Source organism: Pelecanus crispus, chromosome 5 (genome assembly GCF_030463565.1).
Source record: "Pelecanus crispus isolate bPelCri1 chromosome 5, bPelCri1.pri, whole genome shotgun sequence".
Taxonomy (NCBI): Eukaryota; Metazoa; Chordata; class Aves; order Pelecaniformes; family Pelecanidae; genus Pelecanus; species Pelecanus crispus.
The window spans coordinates 72,720,446-72,747,022 of NC_134647.1; the positions used below are offsets into that span (position 1 = coordinate 72,720,446).

General features: G+C 54.7%; 1 protein-coding gene across 1 annotated transcript in view; it reads right to left on the minus strand.

Moving 5' to 3' along the window:
• Positions 1-5,431: 5,431 nt before the first annotated feature.
• The window catches only part of PTPRF (protein tyrosine phosphatase receptor type F), a 253,455-nt gene continuing 232,309 nt past the window's right edge, over positions 5,432-26,577 (minus strand). The window contains exons 21-31 of the mRNA XM_075711100.1: positions 23,155-23,278; positions 21,019-21,194; positions 15,004-15,123; positions 13,735-13,889; positions 12,132-12,417; positions 10,024-10,202; positions 7,405-7,531; positions 7,052-7,177; positions 6,246-6,400; positions 5,634-5,769; positions 5,432-5,500 (exon numbers count right to left, since the gene is read on the minus strand). Of these exons, the coding sequence (XP_075567215.1) occupies positions 5,432-5,500; positions 5,634-5,769; positions 6,246-6,400; positions 7,052-7,177; positions 7,405-7,531; positions 10,024-10,202; positions 12,132-12,417; positions 13,735-13,889; positions 15,004-15,123; positions 21,019-21,194; positions 23,155-23,278 (1,653 nt within the window). The remainder of the gene's footprint in view (positions 5,501-5,633; positions 5,770-6,245; positions 6,401-7,051; positions 7,178-7,404; positions 7,532-10,023; positions 10,203-12,131; positions 12,418-13,734; positions 13,890-15,003; positions 15,124-21,018; positions 21,195-23,154; positions 23,279-26,577) is intronic.

The following is a 26,577-nucleotide window of genomic DNA, read 5'->3' on the forward strand; positions in this document are numbered from 1 at the left end:
ACCACTCCAACACAGATTATCTGTGGTCTGCTGCCTTGCTGACCTGCTCAGGATCCGAATTGCCACATATATGGGCCAACCCCAAAGTGTTTTAAAATCACAGCAGGCACAGCCTCAGCCTCCTACACAGGGAGGTGCCCACACAGGCAACTGTCAGGTAACGGTTTGAGATGAACTCTGTGTTTCTGGCCTTTCTGGTGGCCTGGCAGCTGCACTTGCCATCCATTAGTCAAGACAGACCAACTTTCTAATATCAGGAGACATGAGACAGTCTTTTTGTGATGACAACTGGTAAAATGAGCAGAAATGTGTAAGCAGGAAAGCTTCATGACATATAATTGTTACTCTGGACTGAGATTAAAACTGGCAAAAGGGCAACAATGAGCTTTTAGTTGGAGGGATCAGACTTTTTCCTGCTCTCAGAAATGAACTAGGTCAGAACAGGCAAAAAAGGGGAGTGTGGGGGTGTGTGGAAAAAGTCATTATCTGGGAAACTTTACAAATGAAAATGGCAATGTTGCTGAGGCCAAGAAGAGCCAGGACTGTGGGGGAAGGAGTTGCCAAGGTACTGCGCACAGTGAGCTCAGATTTGTTCAGTGGTGCAGCTGTTTCTTTTCCTTGTTGAACAACTATTTTGCCCTTGAAAACCAAATTTAAAGCAATAGCATCCCAAAGGGCAGGTGCTCGGGCAGTGTGTTATTTAGCATCACTAGGAGGCAAGCCAAGCCTAAGCAGGGCCTACACAACTCTCTTGCTACAGGTATCAATGAAATTAATAAAAAATTAAAAAGAGAAAGAGCAGAAGAGCAGCTCAGTGCCCAGGAGTTCACCTTTGACTAGCTGCCATTTAGCTGCTGTCCCACCTGCCAAACCTTACCCTTTACAAAGCTGCTTATCTGAGGCTGCATTAGGGCTATCTGGTACAATTTAGGACTGGAAAATTTTCGCTAGGAATTAAAAAAAAAAAAGCCAGCAATAACTACCCAGCTCCATTGCTCAGTGCGAACATGTTTGGTCTGTCAGAGACATGCCAAAAGAAAGAGGCCAAACGCCTCCTTATGGCACCATCTTGGGAGCATTCAGTCCAGCTCTGGAGCACAGCGTGGCACTGTGAAGCCAGGGTGATACCAGAGGCAAGGAGTAGCCTCAAACTGATACCAAAGAAGATGGGGCAAAAAAAAAAAAAAAAAAAAAGCCAGCCAGGATAAGTCCTTTCTGGCCAGGGAAAGGTGAACAACGCAGCCCAGGCGTGGCAGTGCCAGGCCCTGGGAAGAGGCAGCGTGGCTCTGCATGGAGCATGGCACAAGCCACGGCGCTGGCTCTGAGGAGAGACCGGGTTAGCCTCCCTGTCTGCCCGCTATACGGTTAGTCATCTTTTTTTGTTTCCCTTTTATTTTGTGAGCTATGCAGAGATAAATGGAAATACATGCTAAATGAGTAAGCACTTTTAAACCGATATGACTCCATCCCCTTTGGGGTGAGCTGGGTTTACGTGAGCAGTGTTGTTGTGTGAGGAGGATGGGGGAGCGGGACTTCCCACAGGCAGCAGTTGCCTTTGCTGCTCTCTGACCTGGCTCTCGTCTTGGGGCCCGTCCCCTTGCCAGAGCAGTGCGTTCTCACACTTTGGGGACCTCCTGGCCCTCCCTGTGTGCTGAGCCTTTCTCGGCCCTATGAGGCCAGCACAAGGCTTTGCCCACATGGCTTCACCGCCGCAAGGTATGTGTACCTACAGTGCCTACACAGCAACTGCAGAGGCCCAGGCTCGGTCATGTTGCTCCCAGTGTGGTCCATGCTGAGATGTTTGTTCTCTCTCTCTCCCACCTCTTGTTTCTACTCAGCCCACAGGGAAGCTCACTGACCACCTAAAAAGGTCACTCTGTGCCTTCCACATGGCAGGCAGAGAAGTGGAGGCTGCAGAAGTGGTCAGCTGGAGTGTTCATTCCCTCATGTTTTCCCTGGGTTGGTTGTAAAGGGTTTGGGCTAAGAACACGACATCAAAAGGGGAGGGAAGCCCCAAGTGTTCTCGGACAAGGAGAAAGAAGGTACATGCGTGTGTGCTTGTGCATATGTACAAGTGTTCTGGCAACTGCTGGTTTTGGTGAGAGCAAATCACTGCCTTCGAAGCCAGACACGGACTAGAGGTGCGTGCTGTGCATGTGGCAGTGCCTGGTGAGTGCTCGGTGAGTGGCACATCCATGTGCCAAAAGGATCGTCACCAGCTGTAGCGGCACAGCCAAGGCATTCTTGCTGCAGCGCAGGCAGGTGCTCGCTGCCCGCTTCTCAGCTGTCCGGCTTCCTAAAGCACGGTGGTTAGCATGGCGTCCTTCCTCCCCACATGCACCCGCGTACGAGCAGGTGCATGCCTGGCCATGTAGCCCTGCCATCCTGGGCCCTGGCAGCAATGCAAAGCAAAGTGTCCCGATGCCAGCGGTGCTGGCACGAGTATGTGCACATGCCTGCGCACCTGCGGTGCCTTGCAATGGCAGGAGGTTGCTTTGCCCTCAGATCTGCGTCCTTGAGTGGGGCTGCCCAACCACAGAGCCAGGGAAAGGCTCCACCAGCCTCAGGTCACCCCAGGGGTGAAGCGCTGGGGCAGGAACCGGCTGGGCGAGGGGGAAACACCATTTTGCATCTGACACCTGCTCAGGCGCCGGTGTGGCCTGGCAGGAAATGCCACATGTGGCTGAGCTCCAGCAAAGTCAGCGAGGAGTCAGTAAGAAGGTGCACATAGTCATGTCAGGGAAAAGCTCATAAGTCTGCCTGCCACACGCTCCCGCCCATCGTGCGCATGCTGGCCAGGGCAGATTTGGCTCCCTCAGGAAGGATGGACAGGCCATGGGGCCCTGGCCCATGCAGTTCTGCCCCTTGCACTGGCCTTTCCCTTGCACGCTTGTGCTGTTTGCAGGTGCTGCTCTCTCTAGGAGCTGGCACCAACGCAGGGGTTTGCAGTTCATACGCCCGCAGGGCTGGGGCTGGCCTGCCCACAGAGAGCGGGCACAGCCACATGCCTTGGCGGGGGTTTCACACCTGAACATTCGCGGGTGCTGCTCAGCAGTTAGGGGCCAGGCAGTGGTTTTACTGCTGAGCAGTAAGTTTGCATATGCAACTGTGCTCAGCGCTGCAGAACGGCGTTACTGCAGCATCCCAGGAGGCTGGCAACGTCTCAGCCTCATCCAGCACAGATATTGCCACCAAACCCCACCGCCACCAACCCTTCTCTTTCCTGCAAACCCACAAGCAAAGTCTCTAGCTACCCCAGCCTGGTCCTGCAGCCAGCATGCCGGCAGAGAAGGGGGTGCAGGTAAACGTGCTTCCGGCAAAGCTCAGCATCACCCCAGGGTTGCATCCTGCTACACCCTGGGGCAGTAGAGCAGGTGGGTAGGACAGGTCTCAGGCCCCGGCCACCACTGGGACAGCTTGTGCAGAGTGTGGCCTGGGCAGAAGGTGGCTACTGGCCTCCTCCTGCTGGGAATGATCCATCCTTTGGGAAGTGGAGGGGACCCAGAGGGCCACAGCTGCCAACACAGGCTTGGCAGGAGCCATTCCCAGAGATGCCAGGGACCGAGGACTCTCGGTGCACCCCAGTACAGCTGCGGGTGGGCAGGAGGTGAGCAGACACATGCACAAAGAGGGTTGCCACAGGGGGTTTCAGAGCTCCCTGCTGGGACTGGGACCCTGCAGGAGGTGCAGGGTGCCCGTGGCTGGGATGTGCCTGTGGGAAAGGACTTCTCTGGTGACAGGCTGGGGAGCGTGCGCATCGCCAAGGGACTCTATGGCTTCTGCTTATTGCTGAAGAAACAGACAGCAAAGCCAGCTTGTATGAAACCCGATTATTCAAATTTATTAACATCAAGAATTATGCAATGATGCTGTAGATTTTTTTTTTTTTATTAACAAATAGAAAACAGACTGTATACAACAGTGACCCCTACAGCACTATGCATCCACAAGGTAAAAATGAATGTGTCCTCCAACATTACCAACCCTGGATTGCTGATTTCAACGTAGCCTGGATTCTTAACATTCGGAATACATGTGATAATACAATTAGATACCCTTCCACCACCTTTATTCATAACTCAATGCACTCGAAAGAGGGCTGCTCACTCCCTGTCTTTAGTGCAAGCGTGATATAATAAGGAGTATTAATATATAGTACCATTAAATTAAGTCCAGTAGTCTTGCCACATTGGTTCATTAGAACGTCCTGAAGTAGCGGAAAGTACAATATTCTAGTGACTTTTAACATTTGCAGGATAGCAGAAATTATAGATACACCCAACCTCTGAAGCCATGTGTACTCCCCTCCCCTTCCCTGCAGTACCCTGCTTTCCAAAGAGAGCCGGCCCGGCTCCGCTCTGGGGACGGCTGGGCTTGTGCTCCTTGCCTTCCTAAATGCTCCGATGCACTTCACTGGTGAGGTGGCAGAATGGCGCTTGCACGCACAGAACCGCGGGATTAACAAAAAGGGCCGTGTCTCGCTCTTTCCATCCCCTCCCAGGGGACGTGTGGGACCCACTCGCTTCTCCTGCCCCCTTCCCAGCGAGACACACAAAGAGAGGCTCCAAAGCCCGGAGCCTGAGATTTCGGGTCCTCACAAACAAGGCGACGACAACTCACGTCATACCGGGATCTGCCAATACACACGGTCACTGGATTGGTTTAACACGCATCGTAATAGGACTGAACGGTTTCCAGCTGACAAAGGGGACCACTTCTCCGGCGACCCCACGTGCCCTCCCAAACCCAAACCTACTCAGGAAATAATGGGGGGAAGGGAAAGGCTAAAAAAATAATTGGTAGCTTAGGTCCAGTTCCATGAAATTTCATATTCTACAGAGGATTAAAAAGCAGCCTACGGGGAATGGAGCCGGGCAGGAACCACAAGCCAGCTGCTGCAAATTACCAAGGAAGCTGCACTAAAATGGGCAGAACCAGCAGTGACTGGGCTGAAATAAACACAGGACAGTAAAAAATGTAAAAGCAAAAGGAAATTAAAAAAACCAAAACCCAACTCCCAAAGGTTTGGTGGGTCCAGTTCTGCCTGGACAAAACATTAAGACTTGCAAAAAATAAAAAATAAAGAGAGAGGAGATTATAAAAACCACTAGTAACTATTTTACATGTTTTAAAAAAAGATCCCATTCCACCCACCTAAAGCCTCGCTGTGAAATGCAGTCGCGTGAGAGGGCGAGAGATGCACATGAGCAGAAATTCAGCCAGAGACTGGAAATGCTTTTGGAGTCGGATTCCCTCGTTTGGCGCTGGGGCGAAGTTCCTAAATGCCGTGGTCAGAATTGGTTGGTGTGGAGGTCTGCTGCCTGGGCAGCACCTCCATCTGTACAGAAGGACTGAGGAATGGGCGGCTCTGGCTCAGAGGGACCCGTCTCCACTCCTAGACATCCCCACCGCGACTGGAGGAAAGCACTAGTTACGTTGCATAGTGGTCAAAGCTGCCGAGATACTCCAGCGCCGCTCTGTAGCACAGCTGGTACTGGTCCTGCAAGGCGGCAAGGGGGGAAGCGTGAGAAGCTGGGACCCAAGGACATCGGGCAGCAGGGTTGCGCATCCAGAGATGCCGGCTCCCCTCCCTTCTCCCACAGATCTCCCACCACCCCGGAGAGGACACTCACCTCTGTCTGCACCATGGCTGGCCGCTGTGTCCGCAAGGTCTTCACTGTCTGGAACATGTCCACCACCCCCTCGTAGCGCATCCTCTCCAGCACGATGCTGAGTGTGATAAACACGCCTGTGCGCCCGACCCCAGCGCTGCACAGAGGGAGCAAGAGGTGCCATTAGAGACCTGCCAGATCCAGCGAGGCTCTGCAGAGCTCCTAGGAGCGGTGCAAGCTCACGGAGCATGGGGACACGCTCAGTGGAGCCAGGAGAGGCCACAGGGATGTTGCTAGCCAGAGGTGTCCTCTCAACCCCATTGGGGCCCACCGATTCTGCCTTGCCTCTGGGCCAAGCTGCTGTGGCACCCTGCCCTGCCCAAGGACTCTTCCAAGGAGCTACAAATCACCAGGTATCACCGGGGCGCTGGGTTAATCTAGTCACCTGGCAGAAAGGCTGCCGATGGCACCCACAGATGTTGCCGCCTCCTCGTCCCCTGCCTGGCTCTTGCCAGTGGTATGCAGTAGGGGCACCAAGTGCAGGGGAGCTGGCAGCTGCCAGGGTAGGCGAGGTAGGGGACACCTCCGAGAGCTGATGAAGGCAGAGGTGGGTGCTGATCTGTCCCCACTCACCTGCAGTGCACTGTGATGGGCCCATCCTGCCCGAACTGCTCCTTGGTCTTGTGCACTTGCCCGATGAAGTCGATGAAGCCCTCTCCCGTCTTTGGCACTCCCTGCTCAGGCCAGTCTGTGAACTGGAACTGGCGGATGGTCCGTGACTGGCCGTCCTGCAGGGACAGGGGTGTCAGATGTGAACTGCGGGTGAGGAGGCAGCAAAAGGGGCTGATCTCACTCCCCTCAGCACTGGTGCTGCTGACCTGCTCTCAGACCCCCTGGCCCAGGCCAGGTGAGAGGGTGCACAGGCCACGGATGAGCCCAGGCAGATCTTTTGCTGAGCGTTTGGGGCCTGCCTCTGCTCTCCCATGTTCACCCCAGGGCAGCTGAGCCGAGCAGGGCTTTGGGCCCCTGCAGGGTCTCTTGGGTCAGTGCCCTGGTCCTGTTTGGGGCCCAGCTCCACCCCAGGACCACATTTACTGTCACACAGGGGTCTTGTGCCCAGTCAGATGCTGCACACAGAGACTCCAGGTGCAGGGGAGCCTGTGTTAAATGGTTGCCCAAGTGCACAGCACAGGCAAGGCAGGGTGCTGATGGGGATCTCAGCTGCTCACCGGGGCTGACACAGCTGGCAAGGAAGAACTTGTGGTGAGAGGAGCAGCAGGTGAGGGGCAGCAGCCCCTTCTGCCTGCAGTGCAAGGCAGCACCTCGCTTTCCGGCTCCTCCAGGAGCTGCTGCATGCTCCCTTTGCTGGCCTGGGCAGGGCGGAGGTGGGGCAGAGGCACAGGAGGCAGGGGAGCTGGGGAGCCAGCAGCTGCACTCACCCTGGCATCCGTCACCTTGAACTCCCGGAGGATGTACTGCGGCATGTTGTACTCTGCCATGGGGTCCACCACGAAGTACTGGTACCGGGCAGAGCGCTCCGCGGGCCAGTACTGATGGCACTTCTCCTGTGGATGAGGAGCACGGTGAGACATTAGCACTGACAAGCTGCTGCTCCTCCCTCCCGCTCCCTGGGAGCATACGTGGCTGTGGGGCCACAGGGTCAGCCACAGGACGTGCCAACAGGAGGCTGGCCCAGAGCAGCTGGTGCTGGGGACAGACTGGGGTGAGCTGAGAGGCTGTGCCCACAGACAGCAGCCACACAGCCCCCTTCTCCCCTGAGCAGGATTCGTACCCGGCCCATCTCGCGCAGCTTTGTCAACATCACCACGATGGTGGAGTTGTGCTCCCAGAGCATCCGCCAGAAATCCTCTGTGGTCTCGGCCAGTGGTCCCTGCGTGGCGATGTAGGCCTTCTGCTGCCTGCGACAAACATAACGGTGCTCAGACCAGCTCCTGGGAGGTGGGCAGCAGCTGCTTCCAGGGGCTGGTGGGCCGGGAGGGCTGGAGGCAGGGACCCCGTGCAGCCGGGCTGACAATGCAGCTGCAGGAGACAGGTCTCTAGGACCAGCCATGGACTCAGGGGGAGGGATGAGCCTGCTGAGCACATGTCTTCTAAGCGCTCCCCGCAGACGCAGCAAGCGCCACCGGGCACAGGATCCAGAAAGGCTGCTAGTCCTTGCTGGGGTCACATTGTCCCCAGCCCAGCCTCTCCCAGCTGCTTGTCCCTAACGCTGCTGCTGCTGCACTGAGAGCCTTCTCGGTGCCCAGGCCCATGTGAACAGGCTGCCAGCACCCACCTGGGCTGGGAGGAGAGGCTGTGCTTGGGGATGATCCCAGCAGCACCCCAGGGTTCCTGCACGTTTACTCTCAGCAGCACCCATGGTCCCTCCCATTGCATGGGAAGACACAGAGCAACTGAATTGGGTCACCCGGATCACGCACGCCAGCTAATAACTAGGGCAGTGTGGAAACCACCAATACCACTTTGTCAGCTTTTCTGAAGCTTCCAAATCTGTCCTCGGTTCCACTGCGAACCAGAGCACCTCTCAAAATGTCCCCTGTGAAAGCAGAGCTTGACCTGCCCCAGCCTGGCATCCACCCTGAAGAAAGCACCCTTGGTGCTTTGTACTCTGAGAAGGGACAGCTCCAGCGCGTTGGCTTGCCGAGCGCCCAGCCCGGCACGCCGGTGCCGCCTGTGAGACGGGTCTGGTGCCGCACAGGCGGCGGAGGGACGGTCTGGCTTCACCGCTGTGCGGCGCCGGAGCCTGCGGGACGAGGGGCGGCATCCTCCCGTCCAGCACTTCATCTCTCCGCCAGTGCTAAAAATTAATGAACATGCTGCAGGACAGCTGTAATGTGCAGGATGAAGACAGGGGCTGCTTCAAGGTGGATTTATAAGGCATCATAAAGAGCAGGGAGTGGGGGTGCAGATCGAAACAAAAGAGCTAATAAAGATGCAGCATCAGTGATGTCTGCAGGACCTTGGGCCAACTGATCTCTTTAGATAATACCAAGAAGATTGCTCAGTTCGAAGGAAAGAGCAGGAAGAGATAACAGCACTCTTCAGGGATGGGGCAGGTACCACCTGCCGTGCTGGCAGCCCTCTGTAGCATCTCCAAGGGGCAAACCCAGCATCACTCTTAATCAGCTCTGGAGCCAGGGCGCTGAGGCTGCAGCCCGCCTGTCAGACACCGGGCTGCCGCGGCGGGCACACAGGCAGGTGGCCGCGTTAGTGATGTGGTGCTGGATGGCTTGGAGCCACACAGGCAAGAGGGAGTGGAGGCTGCTCCGTGACAGCTTTTCTCCATCCCCTTCATCTTCCCCCATAACTCTGTCCCACCCTGAGGGAGCCTGGCTTGCTGCGGTTTTGCTGTGTTGGGATGCCCCCAGGGTTTCTCCCCTTCTGCTCCCTGCCCACTCTTGCCTCCACGTAGCCCTTCCCCCTGGGAACCGCTCCTGGGCTCAGCTGCTGGAGCAGGGATAGAGGCGCAGAGCCCCTGGCCTGGCTGCACCGACATCTGTTCCCTTTGGCAGTGCCTGTTGCTCCTGGGAGGTCACCAGCCCGTAAGAAGCATTTGGGCAGAGCCAAGCTGGAGGGGGACTGTGCCACATCCATCATTGTATCCCCCACTCCTGCACTAGGTGACCCTACAGTGATGGTGCACAGAGAGATGACAGGAATGAGCCTTGTATATGCGTCATTGGGATTTGGTCTGAATTATTGCCCAGGGATTGGCTGGGAAGGAGATGTGGCCACTGGGCTGTTTCCCTGTGCTCTCCTCTCCTGGCACTTAGTGCCTGAGAATGTGATGCCAGCAGTTAGATACAGAAACTGTAAGTAGTACTGCCCCACTAGATCTTAATTTGTACTTTCTAAAAGGTATCCTTGGGGAGCAGAACCCAGTGACGGGCTCCCCAGTGTCCAGCACCAGCCCTGCCTAGGATCCACAGACTCCCCCCAAAATCAAGACACGGGACAATGAGCCGTGGGCTGCTGCCTGGATCAGCCACGCAGTGCAAGCACACATCCACCTCTGGTTGCTACAGCTAGGGAGGGGGGGGCAGGCTTGCGTTAGATGCTGCAGGTATAAAACACACGCCAAGGGATGCCTACCAGAAGATCCTATAAAGCTCCGCAGGAGCCAGCACAGTCTCCCACCCCAGCCATGTGGGCATCTGTCTACAGCAATACAAGCCAGCCTGGCAGCACTCACTCACTAGCAGTCTTCACATATTGTAACTATATGCACCGAGATGTCTGAGAAGATGGAAATAGATAAAATGCAACAAAGTGATCCCCAGCCCACCTCTAGGCAGCCAGGAGCAGTCCCTGGGAAAGAGGAGAAGGCAGCTCTGCCTGGATTCCCAAGCAGGCAGGACAGGCTGGCCCAGGTGCCTAAGGTGGCCCTTACCTGTACCCATCTATGAAGCTGGCATTGATGTAATCGGAGCCCTCGACACCCCGGATGGGCTGCAGACAGACTCTCGTCAGCTCGTATGGCATGATGTTCACAAGGCGGTTCTTGAATTTGTTGCATGGGAGGTTGGCACTGATGAAACGTGAGGTATGTGCTTTAGAGTTGGCCAGCAGCTGAAAGAGGAGGAGACATGTCAGACCCCCGCTGGGGCTGCAGCAGTCTCGGGGCAAAATCAGGACCCTGGCAGCAGGGCAGGCAGGATTCCCTCTGGGCACACAGCCACGCTCCCTCCTCTGACCAAGGGACAGCTGCTGGGGACCACGTCTTTCCGGACCAGACGAAGGGCTCTGCCACCACATGACGAGGAGGCTGCACCTGGCTGCTCTGTTTCACAGTAATCAGTCTGTTTTTCAGTACTGCATCGGCCCCTCTGCTGCGGCACTGCACACCTAGGCACGGCACGGCCTTGCTGCTGGCTTTTGGTGCATGGCTGTAGGTGACAGCAGGGGAACCACCTGCACTGACCCGCCAGCGCAGCCCCCAAGGCACCCATAGTGGAGTGGAGACCCACAGCAGCTCTCTGACCCACAAAGGGCCAGGACATGAAGCTTTGTACCTCGCTGAACCAGGGACACAGGCCTGGTGGCATCAGGGAAGGAAAGCTTTCCATCTTCCAACGATGTCTTGCTATTTACTTCTTACCCCAGAAGAACCCAAGAAAAATGTGAGAATTGTGACAGTTTTAGGTAAAGAAGATCTATTTTGGGTTACTGTGAGACATTTTATGGTTATCTTTGAGCCCTGTAAACTGGAGTCACGGTAAATGTGTTACTTAGATCTGCTGGCAGAGACATTCAAACAGAAGGCCCTCTTTTTTTTTCCCCTCCTTTTTCTTTTATGTCTTCCCCCCGCCCCGCCCTCCTTCCCCAAAAGACTGTCTCTGGCATCTCCAGAGCCACCCTTCTCTCTATGGCAGCTGGTCCTTGGCAGAGGCTCCCTGCAGAAGGACAGGGTTGCTCTTTGGGGAGTGATGCAGCCACGTGAGGCCCTCCCATATCCTGCTCCCCAGGGTTTCCCATGCAGTGGACGCTGCCAGGGCACAGAGAGGGGCAAATTTTATTACTGTTCTAAAGAGACCCTTGGAGAAACAGCAAATTTTTGTCTGTCTTACAACAGAGTTGCTAGAGGTGAGCCTAATTCTGTGGCTCTCTTAAGGGGTTTCTCAGGGCAGGTGTCACCATGAGATACTAATGCAGTATGTTCTACTGTCCCAAGCCTGGGACACCAGCAGCTCTGGTAACCACAGAACAGAGCTGCTCAGCTATTCCCAGTTTATGCAGAAAGTCAGTATTTTGCCTCCTCTGCTCCTTTGTCACTTGGAGGGAATCCCCAGGGTGAAGCTGTGTTGCTGCAGTTCATTTCAGAGCCTGCATGGTCTGCTGCCTTCCTGCATAAGCTATATTCCCTTGCATGAATTCACTGGACTAATGCACCTCATCTGAGAATATGGGCGCTTACCAGAGCTCACTTCCATCTCCATGGCTGTAATAAATATCTGCCATTGGCGTTCATGGATACAGATAGCAAAATGTGGGCTTGGCTTCTTAAAAACAGCGTGCCTTAAAACACTACCTTCACCAATTCTAGACACTGAGGCTTAGTGTCGAGGCGGTTAAAAGGTAACAGAGCTCAGCGTTGAAGAAATGAGACTATAAACGTCTCACATATTTAAATTGGAGCCATTTCCAGACAAGTTGTTCACAGTAACATCAATTATCACTAACACGATCTGCATCTGATTTCAGATGCAGCTCCTGCCTCACAGTGAACCTAGAGCAGAATGTGCTGCTGAGAACTGCGCATCCATCTGCCTTTTATATCCTCCCCAGAAGCTGCCAATCCAGGGGGGACCATGGCCAACACAAGCTTTACAATTCAAATGTATTTTAAATCACTGCCTACCTGGTTTAGAAACACGCAAAGAATAACTGTCTGTAACCATCCATGGCTCCCCTTTCCCAACCCCTGGACGCGTGGCTCGGTGGGGCTGTGTGGGCAGACAGGGCGCTGGGGAAGGGGGGTGCTGGGGCTCTGTCACCAACCTTGAATTCCAGTTCCATCGCAGTAACGCTCTCGCCTGGCGGCACCTGGGTCAGCTTCTGGATGTGAGCAAAGAGGTTGCGTGCAGGCACCTCGGTATTGCCACACGCGGCTGCCTCCAGCAAGGCCTCGTGGATGAAGATGTACTGGTCCTCTGTCTGCACCATGTAGTTGCGCTGAGAGCGCATGCACGTCACGTGGCCATAGATGTCCACGGTCTTCTCATGCTTCATCCGCTCCAGCATGGCATCAATGACAATGAAGCAACCAGTTCGGCCCACGCCGGCACTGCGGGAACAAAGCACGTGGCCTGAGATGACACTGTCTCCTACAGATGCTACACAAGCTCTGCTCTTGCTTAAGAGAGCACCTGGACCTAGAGCGCACAAAAGGGGAGTAAAGGCTGCTCCCCACATTGAAGGCTAACGAGCTGAGCCCCAAACAAGAGGTGACGGGAGGAGTGAGGGAGAATGTGTGAAGCTACCCAGCCTTTCTGCTGTCCCCCTTTCACTGATGGAGTGGACAGGACGTGGCATCACTTTGCTGGTCCCTGTGGTGGCTGGCAGCACCTCCACAAAGGAAGGAGAAATGTGTTTAACAGGCAGGAGAGCAACAGCGTACGTGTGTGTGAAGTCAGAAGACCTGAAGTCCGGGCTGGGCCCTGGCACCAGTGAAGCCCATAATTTCAAGCCTGCTTGTCCCCTAACCTGGGTCACTGTTTCCTAACACATAAAACGAGGACAGCCAGCCCGAGAGGGGAAAGCAGAAAGGTGAGGTCACGCGTGTCTATGCTGAGCCCTTTGCTCAAGCACCGGATGCCTCTCCACGTCTGTTGGAAGGGCAGTAGCAATCCCCAAACTGCTCTCCCTGAGAGCACCCTGAAAACAACAGACATGCTGTCGTGACATGTAAACACAGGCAGAAATAGTGAGCTAGACATTTCCTCATTTATGGTGCAAGTCAGATCCTTAACAGGGCTTTAATATAGCTTGTTTGTGTGTTAATTATACCCCACTCTCATCTGAAACAGAGCATGAAAGAAGAGCATTAAACACTGTTGGTAAGGCGAATGCTGGAACAGCAATGATGGAGTGGTTTGTTCAGTAATAGTCCCCACTCGGCTGGTATAGATAAATCTTGCCTGGATAAGATGCGGAGCCTTAGTAGACTAATATTTTGCTTAAAAAGCTGCCTTTCTACCCTGCGAAAGAGTTCTACTGTAAATAATATGTATGAATGTTTGTAGAGGTCACTGCACGCGTGTCTGTCAATGATGTGCCTCTGAAAGGTACCACCTACTTACGCTGGGCACAGATCACTTCATTTGTAAATAGCACTTGCAGTTTTGCAGGAAGAAGTGTTTTCTGAGGCTCTCCATACAGCAGTGCTGTTTAGTCTGACAGAGCAGTAGCAATGCAAATGTCACCAACTGCATTGCCGCTGCTGGTTGCCAAGCTGTTCCCAGCCCAAGTGTGCAGCACAGGTTGTGCTACCATGAAACCTTCCCTGCAGGGACAGGAGACTCCGCTTTTAGCTGGACAGGTTAAAGCTCCTGCAGTCAGAAGGCATGCGCCCAGGTGCGGCTACACAAACACGCAGTCCTACCTGCAATGGACAACCATGGGCCCAGCATCCGGTGGGTTACAGGCCTTGACCCGTCGCAGGAAAGCTAGGATCGGGGTGGGGTATTCTGGGACCCCGTGATCGGGCCAAGCCATGAACTGGAACTGTCGCAGCTCTCGCTTCTCACTGGAGCCATTCTGTTGAAGACAAAGAGGAGTTGTTTTGCACGAGAACAGCCTCATCCCAGGATGGGAACCCACTGATGGGGCAGCAAGGTACCCAGCTGGCTGGGTAACAACATGCATGTAATGCTGTGCGTGACCATGTGTGTATTAGGTTTTGCCACTGAAAATTTGGAGGCAAAATATAGGCTTCTTGCAAGGCTCCTGTACACGTACATGCTCTGTGGAAAGCCACCTGATACAGACAGCAGAGCAGCTCTGTGGGAGCGGAGTAGACTGAAGGGAAGGTGAAAGACTCCTTTCTGCACAACACGGGGTCACTACCCGCATACTCGCTCCACGTTCAGGGAAAAACAGGCACGGGGTATGGAAGGGCCACAGCAGCCAGTTCCCTCCCTGCTCCTCTGTATCATGGGTCTCTTCGGGATGGCTGATGAGCCCGCGTCTGCAGACCGCCCTGCTTCTGTCTCGGCTTGGCCGAGTGATCTATACAGCAATGCCGTAGGACTGGCTGGGTGACTGCCGGGGGCGAGATGCCTTCCTGGGGTGTGAGTGTGTCCCCATCGCACACTGCTGTGCTCTCTCTGCTGGCGTGGCCCAGACCCAGTCACGCACAGAGGCAGCCCGCTGCAAAGCCTGTTTGCATTGCCGTGACACGCTGCTGCTAGCACTGCCCCCAGGGATTTCCAAACACTAATGAGGTACGCAGCAGGCAGGAGAGAAGGGCTTGTGCACACGTCAGCATGGCCCCTCCATTTGCATTATTAGTGACAGGAGCACTAAAAATTCACTGCTTTCCATGTTGTCCCTCTAGCAGGAGGACAGCTGTTACACGTACACTTGCCAGAGGCAAGCACGGCCCCCGCTCTGGGGCCCATCACAGGGCTGGAATGCATACAGGAGAGCATCAGATGTCCTGGCTAAAATCCAGCGGTGGCCAGATGCACAACCTGCACCTGGTCTCCCACTGTAGCCCCGCTGTGAGAAATGGCCCATGTGCGGACTAGCCACACACTTGTCCAAGCCAGGCACAGCCAGCTGCCTCTGCATGTGGGCCGTGCAGCACTCTGCAGCATCGGGGAGTGGCCCTGTATTACCTGGAGCAGGAACAGCCCAACCAGTGCCATACCTTGTACAGTGCAAAGGTGCGGACAGTGTAGGTTGCCAGCTCGACTGTGTCCAGCAGGGTCACCTGGATCATCCCATAGGTTTCCGTACCCCGGCTCGGCCAGTACTGGTCACACTTGACCTGCAGGGAGGAGAGGAGAAAGGATCAGTGCTTGGCTGCTGGCTGGGGCTTTTGGGGTGAGGAACAGGGCTCTTGCCCTTCAAAGGATAAAGGCAGAAAAGAGTCACTGTGCAGGGGGGCCCCAAACACCAAGATTTCCTTCTCCTGGAGCGTCCCAATCCTCAGCAGAAAGGCAGCATACACTGGGCTCCTTTCCACAAGAACTGTATTCAGAGGGATTTTTTTTTTTTTTCCTGGAGCCACTGGTGGGAAGAGTCTAAGGGGGCCAGGCCACCAGACCCAGCAGCAAGAGCAGCACCAGGTATGAAGACAGTGTGCAGCAATCACTAGCAGTGATTTGTGCCTGCCATAATTTTTCTTCTCTGCCTCCTGTTTGGGAAGATGGGGGTTTTCAGGACTGTGCTTGCAGCATCCCCCTGCCTGGGCTCCACCTGGATGGAGAGAAGTTCGGCAGCTGCGGGTTGGTGGGAGGAGAGCTGGTGAAGCAGGGCAGGGGAAGCGGTGGTTTCTCTGGGGAAGGCTCTGCTCGAAGAGCAGCTGAGGCGAGGGAGATGCAGCCTGCATCCCCACCAGCTCCCTGCTATCCCAGCCCAAAGTCTTCATCCTGCAGCACTGAGGTGAGACAGGACGCAGCTCTGAGTCCAGCACGGTACACAACAATACAACAACAGGCACTACCTTTCCCCATAACATCCGCAGTCCCCGGGGTGCCCCTGCCAGTGTGGCCCCCAGGCAGCAAACCTGGGGAAAGCCGGGACACAGCCCACACCAGGCCTCCAGCCCAGATGCTGTGTCCACGGGGCTGACCCTGCCACCCTTTCTGCATTGCCGTAGGCTCAAGTGCATTGAGCATCCCGGAGAGACCCCAACCTACCCTTCTGGCAGGTGGCGCATCCCTGGGAATCTGCATCTCCCAGGTGTTTCAACAACTGCTCCGCAGCAAGGCACAGATGCCAACTGAGACACAGACACGACTTGTTCTCCCTCTGTGAGAAGACACAGACTGTGGCCAAACCATCCCTTCAGCCCCTTCCTGCTGGCAGCACTGCTCCATCATGAAAATACCGCTGCTCCCTAGAGACCCCCTGCCCTGCAGCATCCTTTATCTCCCCCTCCCAGCTCCGCAGCCTGAGCACTTCGAGCTACTGGTCACTGCTCCTGCTGCAGCCCACTTGGCAGAGAGCCCTAACTCATCCCCAGGGCCCCATCCCTCTGACCTCTTCATCTCCCTGTGCATCCCTCCCTGCTCACCTGCTGATGCCCTCTTCCTCCTCCTCCTCACAGCTCAGCATTTGCAAACTACTCCTCCAGTTTTGTTCTCTCCAGTTTTGTTCTCTCCAGCCCTGAGCTCCCTATTTAATTTGGCACCCTGAGCACCCCTATTTCATCTGGCAGCCGGCTCCCCCGTGCTGCAGAGCTGCGGTGCCTGGCTGACGGAAGGAAGACTTCATTCCCACCCATGTGCACTGCACTGAAAACAGTTTCCCGCCCTAGGAGAGAGGAGTGAATGGAAGATCATCTGTGCTTGTCAAGGAATAGTAAACTTAATTATTATCCGAGCGTGTTTACAGGGGAACGTGTGGGAAGGAAAACAACAGGCTTAATTAGAAATCAATGAAGTTCTGCCTTTTAATTGAAGGCACTTTAAGCAGGTGGGGCTTGTGAAAGCTAAGAGCCCTCCCTCATCCTGCACTCTGGCTGCTGGAGTGCAGCAACCTGGGGTCAGGGGGATGCATCTGTCCCTGCTTCTTTGGGGTCTGCTCTCAGTACGTCCTGCCCTGGCAGAAGGACCTGGAGCAAGGCTGCCTGATGGGGTACTGCAGGCGCCTGCGTGCCCAGAGCAGCTCGGCTGCCTCCTGCCCAGGCCCTCCTGCCGTTCAGGCTGCTGCCCTGCTTTGGATCTGTGCTCCCAGCGTGGCAGGCCCCGCACAAATCTCAGAAGATTTTTCTTCCTCGTTGGCACAGAGCAGCCCGTTCTTTTACGCTGACTAGCTGCAGAGCGAACAACTCGGAGATCACAAACCTTATTTCATAGCTAAACTGATCCTATCCTCACAGGCAGGCAGCAGCGGCAGCATCTCCAGCCACCTGAGTTTGCCTTGCCTGGCTCGGGGATGATGTGACCCCTCTTTAAAGGAGGTGAGGGGAGGACAGACTGGTGTCCTGCAAATGCTGGGGACAGCTGCTTGCTGTGTTGCCCTCGGTGTGGTTTGCAGGGGAGCAGCACAGCATGTCCCTGTGCCTGAGCCCACACCTCGGGGAGAGTGGTCCCCTCCTGCCACCCACATGCTACAAGGCCATGTGTGCTCGAGCACAAAACAAACTTCAGAGGAGTTCCCTGTCCGGGATAATAGCAGCGCCTGGGATGGTAATTGAAAATTATTTATTCATGACCAGATAAGAGTCAGTCACATTTTCTGCCAAATTTACCCATAATGTTTATGCCCCATTTTCAAGCTCTGTAAATTTTATGCTGAAGCTGATGCACTGTGGCACTAAAGCAGATAAGAGATGTTTTCTTCTGGCAGTGCTTGTTTCTCATTAACTTAAGGAGCACAGTAATGTCCTGAACGGCCATTTATTGCAGCTTTGCTGAGTGGTTCCTGTCCCTCCCCTTTGATGCCCTGTGCCCAAGACCAGCCGGGCACCTCTCCTCAGCTCGAGAGCTGTGCTCTGCTCCTGGCCCCGCTCACAAGCTCCAGATGGCATCGCTGCCAGTGAGAGGGCTGGAGCGGGACGTGGCTGCCAGGCCCCTCTTCCCCAGAGCCCTTGAGCACCAGCCTCTTTGCACCCCTGCCTGGGGACACAAAGTGCCAGGGGAAATCAAGCCCCAGGGATGGCTGCTTGGTGCTCTGGGCTGGGACAGAACTAGCCATCACGCTGCTGGGCTCTGGGGATAGCCCAGCGTAGGAGAACTCCTGCTTTAATACCTCTCTCATGCAACACACCCTGACAGGGATATGCCACGCTCACAGCTTCAGGAAAGCTAATCTACAATGTGTGTTTCTGAACTGCCACCAAATGATTCTGAAACTGTAAAGCTTTGAAGGCAGCTAAATTGCACAATCCAGCCATTTCTATCCTTTATGTGCCTCACTTTGTGAAAACATGAAAAAGGGAGGATGATTTGGACCATCAAGCCAGCTGAAATTGCAGACCATAAAAGCTGATGCTCTTTAAAGATTTTTTTTCCTCCTGCAGCTCAGGAGCCCTTTAAAGCAGTGTCACCCCTACTGGGCTGCAAAGCTGCTGCTGGTCCCAGTCGGCTTATCTACACACAACACTGCCGAGGGGGACCTGGGGAGCTCGCTTGGGAAGGTGGCAGAGCCTGCTCTGCGCTGGGCATCTCTCCATCAGGCCCTGCTGCCCACCCCAGGCTCCGCAGCTGGAGAGACAGTCCTGTGCCTGCGCCGAAGGCCCTGGGCAAGGGGACTTTCAAGTAAGGTCACCCGTGGGTAACGCCGTGACACCATGTGACTGCCTGGAGCAGTGCTGTCCCTCAGCAGCGTGAACATCAGCAGGCAGCAATGCTGCAGGGACCCAAGGGGTTGCATTCACATGTGGTTTGAAGGCTCTGGAGTGAACTGTAAAACAGTCACTCATGCTAAAAGCTCGGAGGAATAGGCAATGACTGGGATCTTCCTTGGTCCCAAAAAGTTGTGCTCTTGAGTGAGCTCTAGCCATCATGAAAGGGGCATGAGGAAAATCAGAGCAGGAAGGTGGCTGAAAGCCATCCTGCCTTGGAAGATGCTGGAGAAGCCAACAAAAAACCCAGAGAAAATAATCTCCTGCAAATCCGCATCCCAGGCTCCCCACCAGGGCCCTCCTGTGAGTGGGTGCCCTGAGGCACCTACCGGGTCCAGCAAACACATCCAGCAAAGCCCTTGCTGTGCAGGGCTGGTTCGACTCGGGAGTGGCCGGGCTCTCCCACTGCCTCCCCTGGCAACCTGCCTCTCCCGCCGTGCCTGAGAAAACTGCCCATTTCTCATTAGCGCTGGGGATGTGCCAAAGAGCCAGCAGGGCATGGGCAGGCGGTATCGGGGAGCGAATACTGGGGTCTGGGTCCAGTTGGGTCAGCCTAGAGCCCCTGGGCAGCACGCCCAGTCAGGCAGGCTGCCTGCAGCTTCTGCGAGGGCTCTGGTCATCCCCTGCCCGTGACAGGGATTCACAGTGCCCATCCCGTCACCAAAAGCCTGACCACACGCACTGTGTTTGGGACAGAAACCAATACTGCAGGAGGTAATTGCAGGATGACATGTCAGGGAGCATGCTGGGGGGAGATAACGCACAGCTCAGCAGCACAGGCATCTCAGGCAAAGACAAGTGCCCGTGGGGTCAAAGGAAACCCGTTATCATCGAGAAACACGCACCTTGGAGTGCCTTCCCATAACTAAGCAGCCCAGAAGTTAAGTGAGTCAGGACTCCAGGCATGGATTTACTTGGCAACCTAAAAGGGCTTTTCCTCATACTTCAAATATATGCTCCACCACTGAAATGTGAAGGCACAAAAAAGTCCCCATATAACCCCCAGCTGCAGAGAGCAGCTGATCAGCAGCTTCTGATCTTGCTTAGCCCATGTGCCAAGCCCTGAGCCACAGGACAGGTCAGGTTAATTTACCTCCTGTTTGGGCTGGGGTGGGTGACAGTGGCTGCTGGACACAGCAGGCAGGGCTGCGCAGTGGGAAGCACAGTGCAAAGCTGGGGTTGGATCCATTGGGGCTGGATCTCTAGAGGCAGCTCGTCTCTGAGAAACACTGTTTTTCCCTGCAGGCTGTAGGGCATTTGTAGAGCCGGGGAAGCCCATGGACAAGGCCTATTTTTGTACATGCAGGAAAAGCAGATCTGTTTCGCCACGGTGATCAGTTGTTACAGCTGCTTCCTCCCAGCCAGCGTGGGCTAGGACACCCCTGCGAGCATTTTGGTGCTAAAGCTTTGCAACGGAGGGAGAGCATGCGGGCAAAAGTTTTAACTAAACCCAAACTTGACAGTTTATGCTTCTCAAGAATAAGCTTATTGGGCTAAAAATAACCAGTGCTTCACAGCTTGAGTGCACAGCCCCTTCTCCTGCCGTTGGCATGGCAACACTAAAATATTCCGCAAGTACAAATGCTCACCGCTAAAATTTTACTTTTAGGAACAAACTGAATCACAAGAGGCAGAAGCTGCCTGCTGCTTGGGCAGGCTTTTCCCAAAGGGTGCACCTGGGCACGGGAGCACTTCGGTCACAGCTTATGAACTCCTGCTTCAGGGGCTGATTAAGAACCTCTGTCACGAGACACCATAAACAGCATCTGCAGCAAGGGCTCCTGCTCCTTCCTCTCCACCTTGTGCCTTCCCCACGGTTTGCAGGCAGCTTTGCATTTATTACATCAGAATATCTAATCTTGGCAGTATGAGCTGATCGTTTATACATGTTGTCATTGGACAAGGCACAAATTAGTCTTGTTATTGCAATAAGACCCCATCAGCCATTCCCCTGCATCTCCAGAGATGCCAGGGCCCTGTCAGGCTGCAGGATGCTGCCGATACCACCTACCCATCGCAGCTTCTCAGCTTCTGGGACACAGCCCCCAGGCTTTCAGGGACAGTCAACGCTCCCCATCTCAGAGCTTTCCTTTCTCCCTTTGTGTGATGTGGGCAGGGAAAGGATGGGTGTGCATGCAGACACGCAGGCAAGACAGGGGTTAACAAGCAGCACAGTGACAGGAGATTTTGCCACCCATTTGCCCCACGGGGATATGCTTACAAGGCACTTGTTGCTGGGGTGCAGCAGTGAGCCACACCACTGGACCTGCCTCTCCCTGGATGCCCTTATGCTGTAAAGTGTTCCCATCCCTCTCTCCTGCCCTCACCCAAAGAAAAAGCTCCAGAAAAGAGAGGAAGCACACACTGTACCCTGGACTTCTCCTCCAGCCTGGTCATCATGACTATAGTTGCTGTTCTCTGTTCCCACACCATCCTCCAGAAGTCGCTGAGGGTTTCTGGCAGAGGTCCCTGCGTGGCGATGTAGGCGTTCTGCTTCCGATACCCATCAATGTAATTGGCATTGATGTAATCGCTGCCTGGGACCCCTGCAGAGGAAGAGAAGCGTTACTCCAGGGCAGCCCACGACCCCGACCCCGTGCCTATCGCTCTGCTGGGCCCTGCAGGCAGGGGAAGAGGCTGGCATGTTCACAAGGCTCTTGACAAGTCTGCTTTACAGGGTGATGACAGAATCTCTCCCAGGGATCCTGCAAAGGACAGGGATGGTGCTTGAACAAAGAAGAACCCTTTGTAACTCCCACATTAATGCTACAAGCAGGCAGCACCAAAGCAGAGAGACAGCTGCCACCCGCACACAAAGGCAAATTCACACGCAGGAATATTAAGGCGCTCATTCGGCCCCAAGCAACTGATTGAAATAATTGTCTTAAATTCACCAGCTATTTGTTACGGTCCTACAGCACCTTTTAAAAATGAGGCTGCCTCATTAGCTTGTCTCTGTTAGCAGGGGATGTCAGGCAGGGATGTCCTCCCATCTCTCCTGCAGGGAGTACCCCAGAGGAGCCAGAGACCTTCCTCCCACCGCCACTGAAACCCTCCTCAGTGTGAGACCCCCATCTGCTGCCTGCTGGCAGAGGCTGCTCCAGCTCCCGCTCTGCCTCCACCACTTTAAGGAAAGGACTTTCTTGTAAAGGCCTTTAAAATGCAAACATGCAGTTACTAAAATAAATGCGGCAAAGCAGAGGCCTGGGGCTGTGTTTCCAAACCCTGCTCAGCATGGGCTGCCTGGGCTCCCAAGGAGAGCGCATCTGCATTTCATTAGAGGAAGGGAAATAACACTGGGGGTCTCCCCCTCGCCCTTTTGTCCTGGGGAATTTTCTACAGGGCCCAGCAGTCTCCAGCAGAAACAAAGCGCTGGCGGCTCTGGGGGAGCAGCAGCAGCTGGAGTGCAGCGCCTGGCTCCCTTGGCATGCGCGGCAGGGACCTGGCAGGGCGCTTCGGGAACAGTTCCCAGGAAGACACAGACACTACTTACAGCAACTGAGTCAGGCTGGAAAACAGGGATTCCCCCATGTGCTCACCCCACAGCTGTCTAACAGGGTTTGCCCATGATCAGGCATGCCAGGCCTTTGCATAGCTGCTGCTGCTGCTTAACAGGCCTTGCTGTGAGGGACCGTTTGGACCCCCTCCTCCTCCCGCAGAGGATGAGTAGTGCATTAGCATTAGAAAAGACACTTCCATCCTAAGAAGGATGCCAGGGCCACCTGTATGCAAAGCCAGGCCCCAGGCCCTTCCCCAAGCAGAGGTGCATTGAATTAGCTGGCATCTTCCTGAGAGGGCTCAGTTCTGGCATGCAGAGTTGGGTGCTGATTTATAAAACAGTGGGAATGGGTGAGCCTGGGCTTCGGTACCTGGGCTCCAGCTCCTCTGTGTGCAAGGGGACTGCAAAGCAGGCACTAAAAGCGTGTCTTAGCCCAGACTCCAGAGATGTGGGGCTGGTTCTTGGAGCCATGGGGGTCAGTGCTATGAACACCAGGTCCTGATGCATCTCCCATGGAGCACATGGACGTGTGGAGCCTGATGTCCCATGGGAAGGGGCACCCCCTCATCCTGTGCAGTCTGAGCACTTACTTGGGAGCAAACACCAACAAGTCCCAGAGGAAGATACTGGCCCTGCAGTCGTGCTGGGACAGAGGATGGTAGGGCTAACAGTGCCACGTCCCACCATGTGCCAAGGAAGGCAGCTGAAGTCACACAGCAGGACCAGTGGTGAGAAGGGAGGCTGCTGGGACAGACATCTCTGCTGGCACCAGCAGCAACAAGCAGCAACATGGGGCACGCTGTTCCCAGGACGCTGGGAAAGCAGGGGCAGCTCTGCAGAGCCCTTCCTCTCTTCCTTGCCAGCCAGAACACACATTTGCTCATGCTGATGCTGGGTATGTTTCTTGGTGTTTGCCCCTGCTCGACTGAGAACTGGGAAAAAGATGGTCACCTGCTACAGCCAGGTTCAGCCGTTTGCTGGGGTGTTCACTCTGGAGTCACTCTTACCATCAATGGAGGTCAGGATGACACGTGAGTGGTCATAGGCGATCACGTTTGCATAGCGGTTTTTCGGTTTATTCACCTCCAGGTTGGAGTTCTCCCAGGTGAACTGCTGCCCCGGATCAATGGACTGTGGAGAGAAAGAGAAGGAGGGAGTCAGGAGTGGTTACAGCACAGCAGGACGCTGCAGCACACGTGTGTTTCAGTCAGGAAATCTGCACCTCCCTGCACACCTCTCCCCAGGCCAGACACAGCTTCTGGGGGTGTCCCCAGCAGCAGCGTCAAGCCAGACCACAACGAAACCCAGTCCCCAGTGGGACCTGCCTCCTGTGACCTGCAGGCAAAGCAGCCTCTCGCTAGGGCAGCCTGCTGCAGATGAACCTTCAACTCCACCCTCGCTGCATGCTCATCCTTTCCTCTGGAGCTACCCATCAGCAGAAATTTGGTCTTATGCCAGGACTCCACAGAGACCTGACTGTGCAGTTCGTGACCTAGTGGTTTTATTAGCTGAACTGCAGCCTCCTGAAATATAGCAAGCCCTAGGTGTCTTGTGCCCCAGGAGCTTTGGGCATTAGTGTCCTGCAAGACAGCCTGCGAGCTTTTGCCAGGGAATAGTCATGAAAATTGATAGGTTACTATCCACTGCTCCAGCTACTTACGCAATGTAAACATTTCTCGTTTGAGTTAATAGAGTGACAAGGAACTATAAACCTAGAGAAGAGACGTGGTTATAAATCTTGGCCAAAGGCCCACATGCTATGCAACTGCCTGAAAAGCACATATCCCAATCCCACCTGCGTCCTGGCCTCGCACACCCAATGCTTCTCCCAGGAACCACGTGCTGGTGCACCTGGTGCATGGCTCCTCCATGGCCAGGCCACCCCTTCCCAAAGCCTTTCCTGTCGTCTTTGTCCATGCACAAAAATAAGGTGAAAAAGGACCATCCCCAAAGCACCCCTCTGAGATGAGATGGCCTCTTTGTCTGAGAGATACGTGAGGCACCCAGATAAGACAGCTGCCTCGCGCAGGGACTTGCTCTGCACGTGCAGCCCTGGGCAAGCCCGGGGCAGGCAGCTACAGCAGACATCAGTCATCCCATGAACCCCCTCCCCCCAAAATTACCAACACAGTCAAAGCCTTCTTAAAATCATGCTCCAGCGCAGGGTCCCCAAAGCTCTTCTGGCCCACAGGCAAAAATATTGAGCAAACAGGCCGGGGGAAGCACCGCACATTATTCTCTCTGCAGGCATCCACGTTCATCGCTTGGCAGAGAGCCATGTCAGAAGGTTTCTCAGGCAGTAAAACGCCCGCGAGTCTGTCAGCTCTGGATCAGCTGTGAGCAAAAGGCTGAGCTGGGAAGCACAGCTCCCTGACTGGGCTGACCCGGACAGCCCTCACGGTCCCTCAGCTCAGCCCCATCAACCACCGTCTGCGCGCAAGGTGACACCCATCGCTGTCCCCTCCACTCCTGCGCTGTTGAGCAGCCACTTCCCAAGCAGCTGGCAGCGGGTGCAGGTACCCAGCTCCGGTACGGAGCACAGGCACTGCCTGCATCCCTGCACCAGCCCCGAGGGCTTTGCGGCACGTGCAGGGCACGGGCCAGCGCTGTGCCAGGCGGCAGCCACCCGTGCCCACGTGTGGCCCATGCCGCCAGCCCTCCCCGCAGCAGCAGGCTGCCCGCAGGCAGAGGGGCCAGCGCTGACGAAAACGTGCAGGAGGATGTGACATCACAGCGATGCTAATAGGTAGTTTGGGAAATGTAGGATGTAAATAGACATTTCCTACAGAAAACCTGTAATTTTCTATTATCAGCGTAATAAGCAGGCAGCAGCAGCGCTCAGAAGCGCTGCAGCAGGGATGGTGGGAGTGGAGACCGCAAGCATTGCTTCTGGCTGGAAACCCACTGCCTAGCTGCCACGGCCCCTGCACACTTCTCTGCCCAGGCTCAGAGACGTCGCAGCGCAGCTCACGGCTCTCCGGGGCACTTCATTTCATTCAGGCACCTGTATTTTGTTTTCACGATAGGCTGCTCACTGAATCGTCTCTTTGCATGCTCTCCTCCCTCAGCTGTGTGGCAGGGATGACTGCTGCCCACCTAATGGCAGGGCTGAACTGGAGAAGGACAATGGAAGCAATCAAAAGCATGAAAAAGTAAGAGGAACAAAATGTGTAAGGACTTTTCTGTTTGGAGTAGAGGGGTTTTCATACCGGTCTAGTCAATCCAGAGCACACTGAAGGAGAAGCACAAATAGACAAACTAAGGAGGAAAACCCACCAATGCCTATTAAAGACATAAATAACACTTCTTTTTCAAAAAGGTGGCCTTAGTCTGCACAGACAGCCCATGCAGAGAGCTGGCTAGCTGGTGGTGGAGCTGAGACCGGCCCTGAAGGTATGAGTGAGCATTTTGTCGCTGCTGAGGAGCAACACAAGAAAGCACCAGCCCTGCTTGCACCCTGTGAATGTTTGCTCAGCGCCAGGCACAGGTGGGTGCTGGAGCGAGTCCTCCCTTTGCAGCAGAGGCAGGAAGAGCTCAGTGCAGTTCTTCGTGCTCAATCTACGCTGCAAATCACTGCCAAAAGGCTGCAGGGCTGCCCAAGCTGTGGGGTGCAGTGTGCTTTGCACAGCAAGTCTGTGTCCTGCCACAGCGGTGGAAAGGGTTATTTCCTGGGGGAGACAAGGCTGCCAAGAGCCCCCAGAACTGAGGAGGAGCATCAAGGTGTTGCCATTAGGGTTAATTGCTTTGATGTGCAACGAGGATGTGCAGAAATGGTCTAATCAGCAGCAGCCTCTTAAGAGGGCAAACAGGTGAGAAAGTCAGAAGTAATACAGCACCTGAGTGCAAAGAGGCTCTAATTAAATACTCCTGCAAATTAGTGACTCATTTAGAAGTAAAATGATTTAATTTAAGCTCTGGTGATGAATTAATGTACACCTGTTCCCCCCTTTAAGGCAAACAAATGAGTAAATAAACGGGAGGATGACGGGCTGCTTGGAGAGCAGTTGAAGCCCTTACATGGGGTGGTGGTTGGCAAGTCTTGTCCCACCTCCGCACGATGCTCTGCAGCCCCTGACTACGGCCGCGCTGCCTTGTCTCCCCACCTTGCTCCACATCTGCCTGGGCACTGGGAGTCTGCTCTTGTTCCTTTCTGGAGCTCACGGGAATCACTGCTTTGTCCCAAAACTTGATCAGAGTAACACTTTCAACTCATTCTTCCTAGAAAGCAGAAGGGCTGGGAAATTGGAAGGAAATGAGCCAGGAACAAACTTAAAAGCACCATGACTTTCAGTTTTGCTTTGCTTGAAAGTGACAGGGGAGATGTTGTAAGAGAGCAAGCACAGATTAAGAAAAAGCCCAATTAGTAAAACCCCTTCCCAGCATGGAAGTGCAAGGAGCAATCTCTCCAGAGCAGCTCAGGGATCCCTGCT